We start from the raw sequence: 21,561 nt of genomic DNA on the forward strand, positions 1-21,561 counted from the left end.
TCAGTTCCATTTCTTTTCTCTCTCTTTTTTTTCCACCTCCTTCTTTCTCAGTCTCAATATTCCCTCTCTCTCTCTCTCGGTTTGCGATGTACACTAAGGAAGGGATCAAATATTTGCAAACGCTGAATAACCGGTGGAGACGGCTGTCGGTGTAGCGGGGTTGTGCCGCGCTCTCCGCCTGTTCCTTTTCCTTCGCCAAGGTCGCCGGGTCCCCCGCGCGTTCGTCAGCCGCAAAGAAGACGACGACAACTTGCTCCTCCCGAGCTGATTTCACGGAGCGTAAAGACGCTGTTTGTCCTCTTCCAGCGTCGCTCTGAGAAGCGGGAACACGTGCAGCCGCCAGCTCGGCGAGCTCGGCTGTGATTTGGGCGGCGCTGATGGGTGTGTAAGAGCGGCATGTCTCGGGGTCGCTGTGTTTGTGAGCGTGCAGCTTGTAGAGGAGGCTGTACAGACTGGGCTTCTCTGCACCCGCTCTGGTTTAAAGCACTCTCAGTGGAGGTGGATGTAGTTGTGTGCTCCAGCTTCGGGCCCATCGGGACCACCAGGCGCTCGGCTCCATAAGGGGGGGTAACGCGGAGCTCTGCGGGAAGCCATGAAGAAGTCCGGGTCCACCCGGCGGCTGAGCCGGGTGCTGCGGCAGTGCGAGGCGTCCAGCTCGCCGCAGTACGACCAGATCCTGGCCGTCAAGAAGGGGCGGAGCCTGCGCCTGGGCGGGGCCCGCAGGGTCCTGCAGGGGAAGCCCAAAGAGTCCTCACCCTCCCTTTTCTCCGCAGCGCCCCCGCCCCCCAAGAGGGCCCCCAGCACCACGCTCACGCTGCGCTCCAAGTCCATGACGGCCGAGCTGGAGGAGCTGGGTGAGTCTGACCCCCGACCTCTGACCTCTAACCCTTAACCCCTAATCTTAACCCCTTACATTTAACCCCTAACTAGTTACCTCTTACATTTACCCCCTACCCTTACCCCTAACCCCAACCCCTAACCTCTTACAGTACATTTAACCCTTAACATAAAACCCTAATTTGAAACTGCTCTCCCCATCTATGCATGTGAATAAGACTGCTTACTAAAATATAGCTTGTAAGATCCTGTAGTGATAAATGAACTAATTAATTAAATAGCAAATTCCCTTTATGTCCATAATGTCCCATGAGGGTTTTTCAGCTGATTAAACTGAGTTTAAATTTAGTTACAGTGTACAGTACATGCATCTTTACATGAGTCTCTTCAGTCAGCTCTTTGTATTGTGATATTTTGGGTGTGTGGTCTTGATTGTGAACTTTTTATTGTGAGCATAACAATAGATGTAAGAAGGTCTCATCTCACAGTATCTGTCATGCATCATTTTTGTGAGGTTATGTCCGTTAGGTAGTTAAAATTTTACTGTTTAATTATCCTACAGCTGGAATGTTGCTGCGGAAGTATTTTCTTAGACAAACCAATGTAGCCACTTCCTGACACATCAAACATTCTTTGGAACATTTTTAAAATGATAAAAGCACTTTTTTGTGATACATAAACATGGTAAGGATGCACTCGGAGTGCAGAAACAAGCTGGACCGTTTCCCAGAGACAGTAAGACGCAGTTCCTGCGGTAAGGTGGTGTAATAACTCAAACCCTGCTTGTGCCTGGGGGGTGAGCCAGCTTTACTGAGCTGCTCTCCCCCCCCCCCCCGAACGAGCAATCAGTGGTTTCTCTCCCTTATTTCCCACAAGCTTCCGCGCGGAGGAGGCGAGGGGGTGAGTGGCGTCCGGCCGCTGTGATTACTGACACGACCTTACGCCAGGCCCACTGTCTGACTTACAGACACTACATTACAGGCATTTAGCAGAGCCACTTACACAACTTTTTATATTTACATTGCATCCATTTATACAGCTGGATATGTACTGAAGCAATGCAGGTTAAGTACCTTGCTGAAGGGCACAACGGTAGTGTCAAACCTGTGACTTTTAGGTTAAAAGACCAGCCCTTTCCCCATTATACTACACTGCCACCCCTAGATTGTTGTTGCTGATTTAAACGGTGTTGATTGCGGTTGGAGAATACTGCATGCTTCTTTCTCACGGGGGGTTAGATAGGTGCTGTTAAAGTAAGCGCTGGCCTGTTTCAGCGGTGAGCCGCTGACAGGCGGGCGGGCGAGAGGCGGTTGGAGGTGACCCTTCTATCTCTCTCCTCTCCTCTCGGAGCAGAGCGGCTGGACGAGATGCTGGCCTCCCAGGAGCCCGTGCTGCGGCCGAAGGTGGCCGAGGCCGACTACCGAGCCGCCACCGTCAAGCAGCGGCCCACCAGCCGCAGGATCACGCCGGCCGAGATCAGCGTAGGCGCCCCGCACCCGTGCCCGTGCTCGCACCCACGCCACGCTCCAACACCCTGTCCACACCCGCACCCATGCCATGCTCCAACACCCTGTCCACCACCCTGCTCCCTGGTCTACCCAGCTCGCCACCGCCTCATGGGCCTCATATGCGTGCTAGAGTGCCTCATGTGCAGGCTAAAACTGCCTTACTGCTTCCGTAAACGACATGTGAGTTATGTTATTGTGGATATTTCTTGTGTGTTTATTGTGTTGTTTCTTTGGTGTTTACCCGCCGTGGCAGTCGCTGTTTGAGCGGCAGGGGATGGCTCTGCACGGGGTGCTGCCGGCGGGGATGGAGAAGGAGCACATGCAGCTGCCGAAAGGCATGTCCCGGACCAAGTCCTTCGGTAAGCACCCGCCTCCCCACCGTCCTATAACAGGAACACAGCGCTGTGCATTACTGCCCTGCTATGGCAACCAGGCTAAATATCGTTCAGTGTCCCAAGTGTGTGTGTGTGTGTGTGTGTGTGTGTGTGTGTGTGTGTGTGTGCGTGTCACACTGTGGTAGGTTGACTGAGGAGTTGTGTGATATTTTCTAGCAGTTTGGTTAGAGGCTCTGCTGGTTTAGTCTAACCCCTCCCCACCATGCCCCCCCTCCCCATCCCGTCCCCACACCCAGGCTCCACAGAGGAGGACCGGCTGTCGGCTTTGGCGGGAGAACCCCGGTTTCCACGGAGCTCGTCGATGACGGACAGCCTCAGAGAAGGCCAGAGCATCCCTCCCCCTCCCCAGATCGCCCCTCCCCCTCCTCCCCCGTCCCCGTACTTCCTGGACACGGGACCGCCCCCGGCCTTCTGCCCGCCCCCTCCGCCAGGGCGGGGCCAGGACCAGACGCGCTCCAGCTTCAAGCCGGGGGCGGAGGCGCGGGTCCACGGGCTGATGGCGGCGGCGGCGGGGGGGGCGGGGGGCGGCGAGGCGTACGATTCGCCTCGGGCTTTGGCGCACGCCGAGCGGCAGAAGAAGGCGCGGTCCATGATCATCCTCCAGGACTCCGCCCACCTGCCCGTGGAGCCCACCGACATCCCGCGGCCGGGCCCCGCCTCCACGCCGCCGGAGAAGCTGAAGAGGAAGGGGCGGGTCCTCGACAACCCGTACGCCAACGTGGGCCAGTTCAGCATGGGGCTGTACACGCCCGCCAAGCCGCAGCGCAAGAAGAGCCCGCTGGTCAAGCAGCTGCAGGTGGAGGACGCGCAGGAGCGCGCCGCCCTGGCCTCCGCCCACGCCCGCGACCTGTCCCCCACGGGCCGCCTGCCCCACCTCAGCCGCGCCGCCGACTTCTACGCCCAGCAGCTGCTGCAGGAGCGCGCGCGCGCCGCCGGGGAGGGCCCCTTCGCCGCCGCCATCGCCGTGGCGGTGCGGGACCGGGAGAAGCGGCTGCAGGACGGCAGGAAGTCCACGGTCTTCCTGTCGGTGGGCGCGGGCGAGAGCGGGCCGCCGGCGGCCGAGGCGCCCTCGCTCACCCAGTCGCGCTCGGTGGACGAGCGGCTGCTGACGCGCGAGCTCGGCCCGCTGCCCCCGCCGGCCCTGGTGCTGCAGCCCTCGCCCGGCGGCACCACCTTCATCCACCCGCTCACCGGGAGGCCCCTGGACCCCAACTCGCCGCTGGCGCTGGCGCTGGCCGCCAGGGAGCGGGCGCTGACGTCCCAGAGCCAGTCCCCCGCCAGCAGCCCCGAGCCCCGCGCCAAGCACGAGCGGGCGGGGCCTCTGTTCGCCCCGCCCCACACCAAAGAGGCGGAGCGGCCCGAGACCGAGGGCGGGCTGGGCGCCGCCCCCTTCTCCCCGGAGGCCAAGGGAGGCTTCGAGCCCGTCTCGCGCGCCGCGACCCCCCCCAAAGCGCAGTGGGGCCCCCCCGCCCCGCTCCGCAACGAGGTGGAGGCGCCGGCCGAGCGGAAGGCGGAGGACAGGAAGGGCGTGGTCATGAGCATCGTGGACACGTCGCAGCAGAAGACGGCCGGCCTCATCGTGGTGCACGCCATGAGCAACGGGCAGGCCGAGGAGGCGGAGCCGTCTGCGTCGCCCACGGGGCACGGCCCGCCGGACACGCCCACGCCCACGGAGCCCCCCCAGCCCGCCCCGGCCGAGGCAGCGCGCGGCCCCTCCCCGAGCCCCGAGGCCCCGCCCGCCCAGCCGCCGCCCCCGCCGCCGCCCGCCAGCCCCTCAGGGGAGAAGACGCTGGCGCAGGGCAGCTCGGAGGAGGACGTGGAGCCCTACGCCGTGGCCCTCCCGCCCGCGCTGCTCTCCTCCAGCGACGAGGAGACGCGCGAGGAGCTGCGCAGGATCGGCGTGGTGCCGCCGCCCAACCAGTTCGCCAACGGCCTGCAGGCGCCCGCCCCGGAGCCAGCCGAACCGACCGCCCCCCCCAGCCCCAGCAGCCCCCACCCTAACCCCCACCCCAGCAGCAGCAGCAGCAGCGGCGGCGGCTCAGCCCCCTCCTGCTGGTGGAGCACCCTCAGGGAAAGCCACGGACGCAACTCCGCCCACGCCCGAGTCTGCCGCCGACTCCGGGGTGGAGGAGGCGGACACGCGCAGCTCCAGCGACCACCACCTGGAGACCACGAGCACCGTCTCCACCGTCTCCAGCATGTCCACGCTGTCCTCGGAGAGCGGCGAGCCCACAGACACCTACACTTCCTACGCCGACGGGCAGACTTTTGTACTCGACAAGCCGCCAGTGCCTCCCAAGCCCAAACTCAAGTCCCAGCTCGGCAAGGGGCCGGTGACCTTCAGGGACCCCCTGCTGAAGCAGTCCTCGGACAGCGAGCTGCTCCCCCAGCAGCACGCCGCCGCCGCCGCCGGCCGACCCCGCTACCTCTTCCAGAGACGCTCCAAGCTTTGGGGGGACCCCCTGGAGGCCCGGCCGGCCCCGGGCCCCGAGGACGGGAAGCCCACTGTGATCGGGGAGCTGAGCTCCAGGCTCCAGCAGCTCAACAAGGACACGCGCTCGCTGGGGGAGGAGCCCCTGGGGGCCTCGCTGGACCCCGGGAGGAAGTCACCGGTGTCAGGTGCCAGGTAAGAGGAGCGGGGTCCTGGCGCAACTCTGCTTCACACTGTGTCCCTTTGCCTTAGTGTAGCGTTACTGTCTCAGGTACATTAGAGTAAGGATCTGTCCTCAACTGGCACACATCTATAGAAAACTAATGTTACCTTATTTTACACTTTACATGATCAGCAACCGTTATTAGAATGGCATTTTTGGTTATCAAGCCTCAGTTAACTCCGAGATCTTGTTTTGTTTTTATTATTTACCTTAATTGGGCTCAGATGCATAATTAGTCCACAGTTTGGCTACATGCATAAAAGATTTCTCTAAACAGCAACAGTAAGATCTACTGGGGCTGTGTGTTTTACAGCACTGATGCTAGCTTTATTTTTGACCATGTGCTGTTGTTTGAAAGTGGTCAGTCCTTTACCAAATCTAGAAGACCATCTGTGCCATACTAAGGGACCTGTTGTGCTCTTTTTCACTCTTCTACTGCATTCTCTCTGTCCCCGAGGTTAGATACGAACCTCTGAGTTACTGACAGACTGCTGTAACCCACCAGTGTGAAACTGGAAGTAGCAGTAATACAGTTACACTTTCTCAAGCTCCCAGTTACCACCACTGCAAACACACAAGCTTTAAATGGAAAGGAGTCTCACACTCCATTAATTAAAAAATATACGTACTATCACCAATTAGACAGAGAGCATGTCTTTGCACAACTGCTAAAAAATACAGAGGAGGGATGCAGTTAGTGCAAAACTCCAGTCAACTAAGGATTCAAATTCTTTTAAAAAGGGCTCTATTTTGGGTACATATTTTGGGTCTATATCTCTGAGGTTCTACTCCATAAAACTTTCTTCACTTTTTCCTCAAAAATAAGTGGATTTGATTCCCGGGTCGTTAATGAATAGAGGAGCGTGTTCCCTGAGCGGGTTCTGCCTTTTTAAGACTTTTTAAGTTCTTCCCGGGGTTTCAGAAGAGCGTCAGTCCTGCTACCGCTGAGCTCCCACACTCACTCCCTCTCGCACTCCTCCCCGATCAGAGACCCGCCATCCCCCTTTCATTTCAGCTGCTAATGAGGCTGCCGGCCGGGCCCCAGTGGCGCGGGTTCCAGCGCTTCTCTCAAGGGTGGGGCCCTATAAAAACAAGTCTGAGGAGACTTCCATGAAATTGGGCCTGCAGCGCCTCTACCCATCCTGGACGAGAGCACTGTGTTAATAGATTGACTGCAGAGGCCTGTAGGGTAGAGATTAGGCCACAAGGAACAGCCCTGGGTGGGGAGGGTATTAAACGAGTGCTTTCAATTTAGAAATCCCATCGAATAGAGTGTCACGTCTTCTTTGCATGCGATCTAGAGTTCACACAGCATATCAGCAGTCTTATAACCTGGTGTACACTCATTTAGAATTTTTTCGGGTATTTAATATTTTTAAAAATTCTAATAACTGAGGATATGTATCAGGAACTTATTTATATTATATGAAACGTTATATTCTGATTTATTAATTTTTTTTTGTATTTAGTGACGCTTTGTGAACTAATGCCCCTGGGTGTATTTAGCCTAATGTATGATTTGTTTTGCTTCATGATAAAGTATGGAAATACAGCACAGCCTCCCGCCCAGCAGAGGGCAGTGGTGAGTATCCCATTTCAGCCCAGTGCGAGCGGGCAATATGTAGAGTCCCCCTAGTCTCCTACTTCAGCGTCTTCAGCCAGACCTTCTACAAACTGAGCCCTTTCCCCTTTTTTTTTTTACCTCTCAGCTTTTTTTCAGCTTTCACTCTGGTCTTACAGGGGTTATCAAACAGGCCAGGGAGATTGGAAGTTGATCCACGTGTGTCAGGGGTGTGTGTGTGTGTGTGTGTGTACCGAGCTGCTCTTCAGAAACTCTTTCACACGAGCAGGAAGCTCTGCCACCCCGTGTGGCAGCTCGGCATCGGAATGTTGGGATGTTTGCCTGGTGAATAACATTCGCAATGTTTTCTTCCTGAAAGCACAATAAAGCCCTTTGTATTCCTACAGATGTGACAAGGAAAATGAAGACAGTAATCCTTAGGTTTTTAGCTACTAGGGTAAACACAAACTCATTTTTTTTTTAACATGAACCTATCAACTAATCCCTTTTGTAATGGAATAACACATTTTGTTTCTGTTGGATTTTGAGATTACTGCAAGGTCTGCTGTTACCTTGTGTGCATCCTTCACTGAGGTTTGGCTGAGCACTGCGGGCTTCTCAGCTCGTTCCATTTCTGTATGTGGCCTGATAACCCTAAATAACCCTAAAGCTAAAACATTTGGAGGCATTGCAGACCACATTTGCCATGCAATATATATATTGTATATTGTATAGTCCACTGTTTGGTTATGTAGCTTATATCCTCTTTGGGTCAGATTTATTTTAATGACTAAATAGATATGAAACATTTAGTATTCTGCACCACACTTATAATAGAAAAATTTGTTCTAGAAATGGACGGAGTCATTTTTTTAGGAGTGCGTGTGCGTGTGCATGTGAGCGTGCCTCCGTGCGTGTGCGCGTGTGCGCGTGAGTACGTGTTGCGTGTGCGCGGAACGCATTTGAAGTGCATACAAGGTAACAGCGGACTGGGATGCATTAATCTCCCAGCATGCAACACCTCATCACTGCTCATCTCACGGAAGCTCTCACTGTCACCTCACCCCGCTGTAATGGTGTGCAAACAAAATGGCCGCCCTCTGTCCCCTCTCCACAGAGCTCTATTCTGCAAGCGCTGAACTGAGGACAGACCTGCTCACTGTTGGCTCTCTGATACATGTATGGAGGCTGAGGGTAGACAAAAAACACTGGGGGAGGGTGTCCTTATTTGCTTTGTGCAAATAAGTCTCATTATTGTCAGGCTGGCCCAGGTCAAATAAATATTTTAAAATATTTTTACTCTTTAAACACCAGTACAGTCATACCAGATGACTATTATTATGTTGGAGTCCCCAATTTTAATGGTTGTATGTTTTGGCTAGTACAATGTTTCTTTGAAAAATAGGTAAGGGATCATGCAGGAGTTTAAATTTTAACCAGCATCTACAGCATCCAAGTAATTCGAAAGACGTATTTCAGGCTGGTGTGTGGTAAGCATTCTTGGACCGGGTGCTTGTACATTATGATGTGTCCAGTGTGCCTGCCTGCATGGTTTGTTCACTCTTTGTGCACAGTGATGTAGACTGGAGTTGAGTGGACGGGCAGTTGTGTGGCTGTGGAGACTCTAAATGCCTTTTTCTCTCCATTAGCTACAGTAGGAGAAACAGACACTTCCACACAGACTTGACTCAGTTCCCCCCGCTGCTCAGCCCTGTCCTGGAGAGGTACCCCTCCAGTGGAGAAGACAAGGTGCTTCCAGCACGGGGATTTACACACACACACACACACACACACACACACACACACACACTCACACACTCACACACTCACACAGCCACATCAACAATGCAGAGTAAATCAACAAGGGGAGCCATACTGAGTCTTTCTGTCAGCACAAGTGGTCCTGAACTGAGTACTCAGGGATAAAAACCGGTAAAGAAGCTGGGTTTAGTGTGAGGGGAAGGTTTTGGTTTCTTTGTCCTGGGATGTCCACACATTCATTATAAAGCCCCATTCCACAGGTAGGTCCCCTGCTCAGATTTCCCCTGATAGACAGGGCAGAACTGAACCCTTTTCATTATTTAATAAAAGCATGTTGCGTAAGCCTCCTCCTGAGCACACTGATGACACAGCCCGCCTTACTGTCAGCCAATAGCCAGCCTTTCATCAGGGTGAAAAGAGAAACACAAGCCCCTGAACCTGGCCCCACTACAGGGCCTGAGCTGTCATCCAGTCCCCTTTGCTGGGGACGGTGTCACCATCGCCTGTCTCTCTCACTGGACGGGTGAGCTGGGGCTCCAGGCTCACAGTGTGCTATTGTGACAGCCCAAATATATTTCATTACAACCTTGCAACTGTATACATAAGCAGGACTAAATAAATATGGCTTGTCTCTGGGTTGTGGTGATTGAAACTTGTATCTGTGGTTATACAGGCGAGCTGTAGCAAGGCTCTTTTTGTTGCAATTAGATTCCCACCATGATTCCCACCAGCGCTTGTGAATTTTATTCTTCAAAGCCCGGAAACAAAAAAGAACGCCTTTTTTCTGTCATTTAAATGTTTGTACACAACTTTTCAAATTTCACCTCTATGCCAAGATCAGTACAGTCTAAATGGGCATTCATTTCACCCAATGAACATGCAGTAAATAATACAGTCGCCGTTTTATATAAAACATGCAGAAAACAATTATTGCAGGTCTCCTGCACTGAAACTTCACTGTTCATGCCCACCTCAACCAATCAGACTGCCGATCTCCTATGTGGTGTCATCAGCGGGCGGCCACATAGTGGGCGTTCCATCAGTTTGAGCCCCCCGTCATCCATTGTGACATCACTCAGTGTTCTAAAGCCCTCTGCCCCTCCCCTCGCTGAGCCCCAGTGTTCTCACGCATTCAGTGAGCGCACCATTTGCACACCATTACCACCCTCATTTCCGTGTCTTGTGTTACTGGTTAGCCTGTGCGCTCTACGCCATCTCATTGCAAACAGCGGCAAATTATAAACAGTCCCGCACAGCTTGCTCAGTCTGTTAAATGTTGTTCATGCATAACTCTCACCAGCAAGTTATTTTTTGTTTTTTTTCCCCTCCCGCATACTGCTCTGGCACATTTGGTTTTTTTTAACAAGACTGTTTTGGTAGCTTTGGCTGTTAATTGAGAGTCGTGGGTTTGTGATTGTTTTCAGTTTTTTTTGTTTGTTTGTTTGTTGTCAGTATTTTATTAGTTACTGTGTGCAGGCTGATGGCTGTTCCCATACTTAACGTGTCACAGTTCTGTACACCTGAAAGAGTATAAGGAGTACAGAGTAACTGAAGTTCTTGAATACTGAAATATAAGATTAGAGCACTTAATAATTAAATGCCACATCTAACAGATTGAGCTCACATTCATGCAGAGCAGCATGATTTGATTCAAGATACGACCAACTTCCCCCGACCACGTTCTACTCCACACGCATAATTACCACCCCTAAAACACAGAAACCCACAATCCCTCACGCTTTTTAAAAAGATACAAACAAGTAAGGGAACACTTGTCGTCCTTTTGTTATTTTAATATTTTTTGTATTTATTTAATTTGCTTTTTGTTCTGTTGTTCTGTTTAGTGTTTTTAAGACCTGTGAACTGTGTGCCCATTTATTTTCTCTCATGGACTGATGCTAACATACTCTCTCATTGCCTCTCTCTCTGCTCACTCTGCATGCTGCGCTCTGTCTAGAACTGAGTCTGGCCCCTGGAGTGTGGGAGAAATGTGTAAGTGCGCATCAACATCTCATTCCAGTCTCCGCTGCTGCCCCGCTATCTGCCCCCCACCCCCTGCCCCATCCTGCCCCGCCCTGTCTGACCCCCCCCCCCCCACCCCTCAAACCCTGCCCCCGCCCTTAGAACCACTTTCTGAAAGTTATAGCCCCCTTATACTCTACCCCCCCTTTATTCCCCTAACCCACCCCCCTGCAGTGCTCATGCTTGTCATGTGGGGCTGCTCTGTCCCCAGACCACCCCCAGCCTTCAGGATGTTGGGAATGGGTTACAACCTGGCTGTGATTCTCACCACAGTCTGTGTCAGTCTCACAACTTAGGGGGTTTATTTATCCAAAAATGGCCTATGTAGAAAGGGGGGTGGAGTTGGAGGGGACGTGGCAGACGAGGCAGGTCGCTGTGTTTTGGCGCTGTGCTGTCCAAACGGCTGTCATGCGCTGACAGAGGCTGAGCCGCCAGTTAGCAGAGGCGACACATTTTCTGCACCGTGAATGCTGGGATGTGCTGAACGCTGCCATTTTGCTTTTCTCTTGGACTTGTGTTCTCTTAATGGAGATGCTTGATGGGCTGCTGATAAGATGTTTTTCCTTTCCTGCATGTCTCCCCATTAGTCCCCCCCCCCCCCACTAAAACCGCTGCCAAGGATGAGAAGCAGAACCTTGTTTTTGTACCCAGAACTTGGGCAGATTTTCACCGAACAGGTTTCCATCAAACTTCCTGTGACTGAGCGGAAGGAAGTTCAGTCATAATAATACTTATAATATACAGTGTGAATTGTGCCTTAAATGCATTGCTTTTCTTTGATCTCAGTATAGGAGGCTGTACATATCATGAGGCATTCATCACTGGCATTGCAACAGAGTATTTATATCTGTGCGAGCATACTGTTACTGTACTAGTGATAAAGGCCTTGTGATATGTGTGGCCCACACACACAAACACACATAGGTACAACCCTTACACAGACAGCTCAGGTGAAAATTCTGGACATAGTAAAAGTGGGCAGTGCTGTTGCTGTCCTGTTTCTGGTGCTGGTCCAGTGCAGTCCCTCCTGCACCACCCGTTCCCCTGTAATCAATAATTCATAATGTCCTCATTTAAATTTTCAATAAGACATTAATAAATGGCTGTGAGTGGCCTCAGAGTGCTTATACTGTCTCATACACATTCTGTGATGAATGTTAATGAGTGGGTGCACAATGCGATGTCCAATACAGTAGATAAGGATTTAGTTTGGGGGCTGTAGGGCCAAACAGGTGCAGGTAAAGGTGTTGGAGGGGGCTCACCTGCTGTGATGGACAGGAACAGAGATGATAGTAGTATAGCAGGTGGGAGGGGCTTCCCCTCCAGTCAGCGTTAGCAATAGGCTGATCTTTTATATTATTTATTATTTTATTTTACTTACATTACAGGCAAATTGATTGATGACCGATTTCACCAGTTTGCCATGTCTTTTCTGTTGAAAGGGAGGAGTTTCAGAGCATTCGTAGCCATGGGAGTTTGGTCGGTCCTGACGGTGATGGAGGTGGTGATGTTGTTGTTGGGGTTCTGGTGGTTTTCAGGCTAATCTCTCTGGCTTATTTTGACTTATTTGCAACTCACCACGTTGTGCGTAACCAGCCTCCGCTCTGTCCGCCACTCAAAGGCATGTCACAAAGAGCACGTGACTCGGTGGGCGTGGCTACGAGCGCCCTAAATCCTTCTCTCGGTAACTTGAGTCTCTGTGTCCCCGCCCCCCGCTCCTCCCCCTCCCCCACCCCCGCTCCAGACTTTTCAGTAGTTTAGGAGAGCTTCACACCATTTCGCAGAGGAGCTACGGAGCCACGTACACAATCCGACCGGGCAGCCGGTACCCTGTGACCCGCCGGACCCCCAGCCCGGGGAAGGGCTCCCCGGACCGGACCGACCCGCTGGGGCCCATCAGGGGCTTCGGGCTGGCCGGCTCGCCCACCACGCCCCCCACCATCCTCAAGTCGTCCAGCCTGAGCCTCCCGCACGAGCCCAAGGAGGTGCGCTTCGTCACGCGCAGCTCCAGCGCCCGCAGCCGCTCGCCCTCGCCCTCGCCCTCGCCCGCCCTCTCCCCGCTGCTCGCCCTGCGGCCCTTCCACCAGAAGCCCCTGCAGCTGTGGAACAAGTACGACGTGGGCGACTGGCTGGAGAGCATCCACCTGGGCGAGCACCGCCACCGCTTCCAGGAGCACGAGATCGAGGGCTCGCACCTGCCCGCCCTCACCAAGGACGACTTCGCCGAGCTGGGCGTGACGCGCGTGGGCCACCGCATGAACATCGAGCGCGCGCTCAAGCAGCTGCTGGAGAGCTGACCCCGCCCCCCCGCCGAGCCCCGCCCCCTGCCCCTCATCTCCACCCCCCGCCTCCATGCTTCCTTTCAGGCCTTCTCTCTTTGTGTGTGTGTGTGTTTTTAATTAAACAATCATCTATTTATTCTCTGCTCACTTGCATTGCACTGAATGGAAGAGCTCTGCCTCCTTTCATGGTCTCTCCGCCCCTGACCCTGCCCCTGACTCCGCCCCTGACCCTGCCTCTGACTCCACCCCTGACCCTGTCCCCTGCCCTTTGACCGACCAGCCCCCCCCCCCCCCGACATGCAGGCATCCCTTTGGAGTGATTTCCAGCTGAAAGTGAATGTTGCATGTGTGCACATATCTCCCATCTGTGAATGCGCCAACACGTATCACACCCCGCCACATTCTCCTCTGCGCTCATTCTCACAAATTCCCCAAGATTCCCTGCTGCAGTACAATGGAATAGATTGGAAGAATCTTGTTTGAAAAGGAAAATTAAGTTGCCTTTTTAAAAATATTTCGTCAAAGATCAAAACCGATGAACAGGAAGGAGAACGGACCGTTTGTTTCCTTGGTGTTGGAATTCTGTCCGTCTCACTGGGATTCGTTTTTTGTTTGTTTTCTTTGTTTTTTGGATTCAGCGTTCAACATTGATCCTGGGGGAGCGTTTCTCTGAAGCAGATTTTGTTGTTTTCAGATCATTTTTACTGACTGTGGTATCTGCTGTTTTAGGAGAATGTTTAACCAACACTAGTGGCTTTCTTTCATAACCAAGTTTGCTTTTGGAAGACTTGTTTTCCAAAGGGAACAGTACATAGGTGTGATATACACATTTAGATGACAGCTTTAAAAAATGAAGAAGAAAAAAAACATTTGAATAAAACAAACACCTGTCTCTTACCACTTAAGGGTAAAGAACAAAGTCAAAAGATTATCCAATATTTTACTTGTGTTTTAACCAGTTATATATATATATTTGAAAAGAAAATTATAAATATATACACATGAATATACATTTTTTATAATTTTACTAAAGTTATAAACAAAAGCATATATATATATATATATATATGCTCTTATATAAAACACTGTTGAAAACGATCCTTCCTATGGTGGCCCTTTTTATTTGCGCAGCAGGGGGCAGAGGGGGTGTGGCTTTGTCGCTCTGGGTTTCAGGGGGTCTACTTGCCATTTTGTCGACACGCCTGTGAAGCGGCGAAGCTCGGTTCTCCATCCGGCGATGGGCGGAGGGCCGCCGGCCGCCATTTTGTGTTGAGCGTGTCGCCCCTTGCGCACCCGGCCCCAGACAGAGGCTCACGGTCCTCGTGTCGGCGCACAGTTTTGGCAGTGTGGACACCTGCCTGGTTTGCCTCTCCTTACAGCGTAACAATCAAGATTCACTTCAACCCCCCCCCCCCACAAAAAAAGGCAGGAGTAAGTCACACAGCGCATAATGAATGGACTACGTACCCCCCCTCTCTCACCATGACTGCGCTGGGGCGGGGTCACTTCGTCAGGTGGGCGGGGCAGTTAGGGGAAAGGAGGGGCCAGTGGATCTTCTCTGCCCACTCTGCTGTGGCCCCCCTCTCCCCAACCACGCGGTGGCTGACCTCTCACACTAACAATGTGGTGTTATGTTATTTTTAAGTGAGAAACGGGGAATCGTAAGATCTTAAATCTACAATTGTAACCAGTAATCAAGGCTCACTCAAAATCAGCGCAGACTGCAGTTCGCTGGCTACTTTCTCCTTCTCATCGCTGGTTTTTGTAGCTTCTGGAATATGATGCTTAGAAAAACTTTTTTTTTTTAATTCGCAGAATTCAGAATCAAGTTTAATAAGTTTAGACCCGCTGAAAACTTTACACGTGTAAATATGGACAAATTAAATATGGTGTTTTGCTTTTTATAATCCTGAGAAATGTAAATATAATGGTTTTCATATACATTTTTAAAAATAAAAAAATATAGATAGAGAAATATATATATATATACTGTATATGAATGTTTGGCATATATGCATAGTTAACCACCTGTGGAAAAGGTGAGAGTTTATTCTTTCAATTACAAACTATGGACTAGGGTATAATTTGCACAAAACTAGGTGCTAACACAAAGCCATTCATCTTCAAAGAGCCATTTCATGGACCCGCTCCTGTCACATCCTACCTGGACCCCCCCTCCCTCTCTGATACCTCGCCCTCTAACCCACCTCCACACTGTGTCCCCATCACCGAGGGCCTCGGAGGTGTTCGGTATGGCGCCCCCAAGTGGAGGAAGAGGAGGAGCGCAGTAATCTGTGTTTGAGTCCCGCAGCGGGTCCATGTGGGCGGCAGAATTGCGAGACAGAGGAATGCAGGCAAAGCTTTATTTCTGTGGTAAAAGAAGAACGACGGATGAGATCGCATTTCCTCTCAAAAACATGTCAATCGAGACGAATTTAAACCCAATCATAGCATTTCGTAACGAGCGGAAAATGAGTTCATTCTCCAGGAGACATCTTTGATATTCATATTCATTCAACTGTTGTTGTTTTTGGGTGGCAGAATACTAATAATGTCACTGTCACCATTTTTATAACGTGTGTGTGGGGGGGAGGGTGTACAACAATAATACTGTAGAATATTTCACTTGTGACTTCAGCCAAAATGTACTGCTGCCCATTCTAATATCAGTTTTTTCCTTTTTTATTCTGTGATACCATTTAAGGGGCAGGAGTAACCATTTTACGCCCATAGGTCAAAATCTACTATACTGTTTCCTAAAGTAACACTTCGGACCCCTGAATATTTTTTTAATATGGTCTGTCCATGATAAACCCAAGATACAAACTGGCTTAAAATAAGAGGCGAAATGCCGTGTACTAGGGGCAGAATTAGTGGGCTGAGCTGTGGTAGAGGGTGGGTGGGGAGACTAAAAAAGCAGTGAATTCTCAGTAGTTAAATATCTGTGCGCTTTTGACACTTTGCCGGTGTTATTTTGACAAAACAGCACTGGCAGCTCTTGGTTTTTTGTGTCACTTCTCTTTATTCTTACTTATTTATTTTGGAGGTGAGAAATTTTATGGGGTGATAAAAATTAAAGGTGTTTTTATTTTTATTTTTAAGTTGTTTAAAAAATAAATAAATGTGCCAAAAGGTATTTCACCTGTATATCTCCTGACTTAAAAAAAAAAAAAAAAGATTTTCCTCTAATAATTTTTGACTATGGTGCCACCTTCTGGAAGTACTACTGACCTGATCTTTTACTGTATGTATCAATTTTTTTTTTGGTGGAAATACATGTTTTTGTAATGGAATATATACACAAATTACCTGCTTTATGGGATTTTCATTAACATTTTTATTCATTTTGAAAGAAAATATCAAAATATGTTTTGTTTGAAATAGTGGTTTAATAGATTGTTTGAATACACCCAAAATCCAATAGTATTTCCCCCTCTACCTCCCCAACCCCTCCCTGACTGTGTCTTAATCCTGGCGAAGTGAGGTGCAGTTATGATTCCCTTTGATTTTCTGGGTTTTAGGGATTATGGGGGGAAAAAAATATTTACTCACTGTTTTGTAAAGTTGACAATACAGTATTATATACTAATGAAACAATATGAAAAAGATCTTTAATAAACACATCATTCGCGTACATTTGTTCTATAGGGTCTACGTGGTCAGTCCTGTTTTGAAACAACCAAAAAGCACAATGTAAATGGCAAAAAGATTTCAGAATCCCACACCTGTACCTAGTAAGGCATGAGCATTTGTAGGGGGCAATTTTGACAAAAACAGGTCATTTGTAGACAGTCTTTGACTTCTTGCACTGTGAGTTAAGGTGGGCTGGTGGGGTGTCCTGGACTCAGGGACAAACTCACTGTCTCTCCAGCCTCTGTTGCACTTTGCTGCCAGAAGGACCTTAAGGCTGAGTGCAGCTCTCCATTCATTAGACTGATTGTAGATCTCTGTCAATCAATCGCCATGGTGATACTGGGACTGTCTGAAACATGTATAAGAGGATGGAAAGCAGTGGCAGAGCGGCTGCTAGATTGACCGTTCATGACATTCATTCATGCTTTTGCACTAGGTGTAGGTCCAGGACATTTTCAACCATCATTAACTGACAACAAAACTTTAAAAATTCCCCCTGACCTCAGTCGTGTGTAATAGCATAGCTGGCAACCACAATACACTACACGCATTTCTGTCTCCTCATAAAAGATTGAACGTTTATTCACACTTTGTCATCTTGAGAAATTTTGATTTATTCATATATTGATTTGTTCAGATATTACGCCGATATGTATTCATTCAGGTATCACTTTTACATATATAGCAATTGGTGTCCTTTTAAAATAAATACACGTTTTTGGAGAAATTTACCATATTTAATCATCACAAATGTAACGGTAATCATAATGTTACTACAATGAGTTTAAGCAGTTTTAAGTTATCATTTGGCATTAAAGTGTTTTTTTCACCCGTTTGAATTTCACTTCAACCAATCTATTGTTTCCCAAGTAAAGATGTAAAACATCTATTTAAAAAAATTGATTCAAAGTTTATTATTTTCGAACATTTCTCATCATTGTTGAAGGTGCTTTTCATAGGTATATATAAAGTGATGCCTAAAAATATAAACAAGTTGAATGGTTTTACGTGTAAGAAAGTATACTATTTCCAAATAAAGGATTTGTGATATATTTGGAGATATTTGGTCAATCCCTCAAGAGCAGCACCACACCCATACAGCATCAGACACTGAGCTGAATTTTGCAGCATATTGGTGAAGTGAGACTACGATGCTTTCTGTTTTAAGATGTTGGAAGTATAGTGTGTCAGTGCATCACATACTTCAACGCACCTAAATTGCTTTACCACAGCCAAGGTCATCAGATATCTGATGAATGACATATAATCAAATAGGAGACAACGCTGTTACGTCAGAATATGAACTGTCCCAATCTCAACTGTGAATCTCCATCACAATAATGAATAAAACTGTGAGCACCTTGTAAATGCATTACTACAAGGGGACTTATATCCTGATTGATAAACCATATTTCTATAACTTTTTTCCCCAGTATTAATTCAGATGCTAGTCATTTCAATCATATCTGATTTCAATCTGTTGGACGTACACACTTTTTTAAAATGGCCGGATAGGTAGCGTCATAGAGAAGTAGAATTGTATTTAGAACCCTGTGTGTTATAAATGTAGGATATGTGGAAGAAACAGGAAATCTAAATGAAGAGAAAAGAAAACACTGCAACTTGAATAGGTGGCACAAGCAACTAGATTGTTTTGTGCATGATTATGAATCAATTATTTTAGCTCTGCAAATGAAGGAACAAAATAAACTCTCTCTCACACACACACACACGTTTGAATTTAAATAGTGTTTATTAAGCATTAATGTACCAGTATTTGGTGTTTGGTTTAAATGACTCCCCACATTTTAAAAAGCCTTTTAACTTTCAGCCATTTTACTTGTACGAATGAAAAAGAAAATGGTTCCCTATTGCCAGGGGACTTGAATAGCATAATTCTTAGGATTTTTCCACAGTAGGTATATAACACGATAAGCACAAACGTTTCAGTAACGGTCTCGTCAGTTCATCTCTGCCTCAGTCTCTGTCTGATACACCCCATCTGTGTGCACTGCAGTCTTGCAGATCACCTGAGAAGTTTCTGTCAGGAGGAACAGGCACAGATGCCTGCAAATACTCATTAAAATTTCTCCTTTCTATTAAAAGCGTGCATCTCACCTTTGTGTATGGGCTGTTATAAAAAATAATTTGACGTGTAAGGTGAGCCATCGGACCTTGTCGTTGTCATACATCACAGAGATCTATGTTTGTTATATTATGTAATAAATTTATAATGCAAACGATAATCCACCTGCAGCTTCTTTCATGGCCTCCTCTTTCTCTTTCTCCACATTTCTGATTGGTCAACGTCATGTCCAATCACTGAACCTCACTGTGCCGTATCTTAAACTGGACTATGATTGAAACAAAGAACACAGTGATCACGTACCTACTAGTTTTAAAAATAACATAAAATGTTGCTTCAAAGAAACCCTTGGTGTAAGGGCAGTACACAAAAAGTTAATGGCAACCAGAGCATGTTCTCAGTGCACACCTGAGAAGATTTATTCCTGCAATGTCTCTCAAAATGGTGGCATCTCCAGAGCTGTCTACCGTGCACAGGAACATCTGTCTCCTGTCACAGTCAACAGTACAGTGGTCCACCTGGAGTTGTTAGATTGGGGATGTGAGACTTTTTTTTTTTTATTTCATGCACAGCTGTTTTGACTGAATGTGGTTTTAAGATTATAAATCCTTCATCTTGCAATTATGTAAATTGCAATTATGTAATTAACAATTTAAACCTCTTTTCAAATGCTGTAAATATGCATGGAGCGAAAACCAGAATACAAAACAGTCGGTCATTATGACCGACTTTGAAATTCCCAAATCTCGGAGTCAGGGTGTCATGTACTCCAGCAGATGGCAGTCGAACCACGTAAACCAGGGTTCTGGAAAGTTGCATGGTCTACTGGTTTTTGTTTCTGGATTGAAACCAGCAACCCCTTCTGACTGGGTGAGGTGGGTTAACTGAAATAAACTTCTTCAATTAATCATTTAAAGCTGAATAACAAGAAAGTCCACCATAGCACTCCGTGAATCAAGCAGGGCACATTGGCTACAGTTAAAAACTGAATTGAGGCTACCTGTGTCTGGTGTTGGTAATTAATTTGCTCAGCAGGCTCGCTCTAATCTGACGAAAAGTAACGTGCAAATTCGATAAGGGTTTTGTTTCTATTTATTATAGCCCATCTATTTCAGCCTACAACCAAATTGAACCCAAATGTTCCCGGGGCCGTTTAAACCTTATACAGGGTACCGTCTGTGTTTTTGATCATCTATGTCAAATTTGAAGAACAATCTTCGTGATAGCCCCCGTATCTCTGCGTTTTGATTGGAACCTGTTTCACGCAGGTGTTTTTAAGGAACGAGTTCTTCAGTGTCGCGCAACGAATAATAACAGGATATTCAGATGAGCATCCGGTTAATAGATGAACTGCATGTATTCATTCGATAATTATCGGAGTCAAACCTCGTTTTTTTAAGTAGATAACCTATGCATTACTGGGTTGTCTCCAACAGAAAGCCCTTGTCCATTGTTCTTTCCCCTAGAAGGTGAGTGTTGGAACGTTTTTGAATGCGGAATGTTTTATTATTCTTAACTGTAAACCAGCGTTATGAGTCAAATAGGCACGAAATATTTTTTTTGTGAAGTTGTGTTTGCACTTGACACTTCTAGTAGGCTACAGTAGTGCATGAATACCAATGCTTAACTGCCCAATGGGTCCAGTGCTTAACTGCCCACACTGTGCACACTGTACCTTGTACGTTTTGGGAAAATAATCAGAGAACAATGAGCACCGTACGTCTTAGCATTGCATTGTCTTTGTTGAAAGAATTTGTTTTGTTCAGCAATGTGAGCTAAACCTAGGATATCAAGTAAGTATAATTGAATGACTTGCATATCATTAAAATGTGTTTTATATTAAAATAATATTATACAATTAAAATGCAATGTCTGGAAGGGAAAGTCAGTGTGATTATTGGCTGGATTGCGCACACATTACCTTGAGCCTTCTCGGTGACGTCATCGACTCGACAGACTCACCTGAAGCCTGTGGCACTGGAGCGCATATCTTTGCAGGGCACCGGGCGGACGCAGTATTGGTCATACTTTCGGAGACAGACGAAAAAAAAATAAAACAATGGAAAAATAATCCCGTGTGAATCAAAGGCTGCATTTACAAGTTGAATAAGAACTCGTGAAAAGGAGTGAATCAACATAATTTTGAGAGAGGATTTCTTTCTAAGCAGGCTATGGAAAACGAGAAGTCGGCGCAAACGCATCCTTGGAGTCTGTCCTCAGTTTTGTAACTGTCGATGAAAGAAGCAGCTCGGGACGACAGTTTCTAACATGATTTGAACCCAACACCATATTGCGGAGATTGCCCTGGAACAAACAGGTATGGATATCAGTTTTGTTGTTTGTTGATTGAATAATATATCTTAGGGTGCTTGTAAATCACTGTTATACACTGCGTGGTCCAGAAGGCATGTGTTTTGACGCACATTAAACGGTTTTGTTACATAAAATTTGAAATGTTAAACACAACCGCTGTTTGTTTCTGATTTGGAAACGTATATTTTGAAATAGTGTAAGTTAAGAGGGACTCAGTTGATGCAGAGAACTTTCTTGGGGCTACAATATTGTAGAAAGAAACGTCAACTGCAGAACCTTCACAATGCACACGGTGGATAGCGTTTCGTATTATATAAATTTGTGTGTATTTCTGTGGATGCAGTGGCCCAATTTTAAGGGGCTATGCCTCGTTCATTTTAGTTTAAAATGACCAAAACACTGAAAGCACGAGCGCAAATTGAGTCGCGTTTTTCTCGTTGTCATGCAACAGTGTGCGGTGCCTGAGATATTAACCCCCGAGCTAGGCGAGCCAGCATGAATTATTTCAT

At 48.2% G+C, this 21,561-nt stretch overlaps 2 protein-coding genes across 2 annotated transcripts in view; both read left to right on the forward strand.

Annotated features, from left to right (window-relative positions):
• Positions 1–18,899, forward strand: part of LOC135245803 (SH3 and multiple ankyrin repeat domains protein 3-like) — a 176,311-nt gene extending 157,412 nt beyond the window's left edge. Inside the window, 7 exon segments of the mRNA XM_064319086.1 lie at positions 774–854; positions 1,714–1,737; positions 2,191–2,318; positions 2,599–2,704; positions 2,977–4,717; positions 4,719–5,366; positions 12,483–18,899. Of these exon segments, the coding sequence (XP_064175156.1) occupies positions 774–854; positions 1,714–1,737; positions 2,191–2,318; positions 2,599–2,704; positions 2,977–4,717; positions 4,719–5,366; positions 12,483–13,035 (3,281 nt within the window). The 3' untranslated portion in view covers positions 13,036–18,899.
• Positions 18,900–20,681: 1,782 nt separating this feature from the next.
• The window catches only part of LOC135246050 (hepatocyte growth factor receptor-like), a 35,617-nt gene continuing 34,737 nt past the window's right edge, over positions 20,682–21,561 (forward strand). Inside the window, exon 1 of the mRNA XM_064319543.1 lies at positions 20,682–21,056. The gene's annotated coding sequence lies outside the window, so the exon portion shown is untranslated. The remainder of the gene's footprint in view (positions 21,057–21,561) is intronic.

This window comes from Anguilla rostrata, chromosome 19, assembly GCF_018555375.3.
Source record: "Anguilla rostrata isolate EN2019 chromosome 19, ASM1855537v3, whole genome shotgun sequence".
Classification (NCBI taxonomy): Eukaryota; Metazoa; Chordata; class Actinopteri; order Anguilliformes; family Anguillidae; genus Anguilla; species Anguilla rostrata.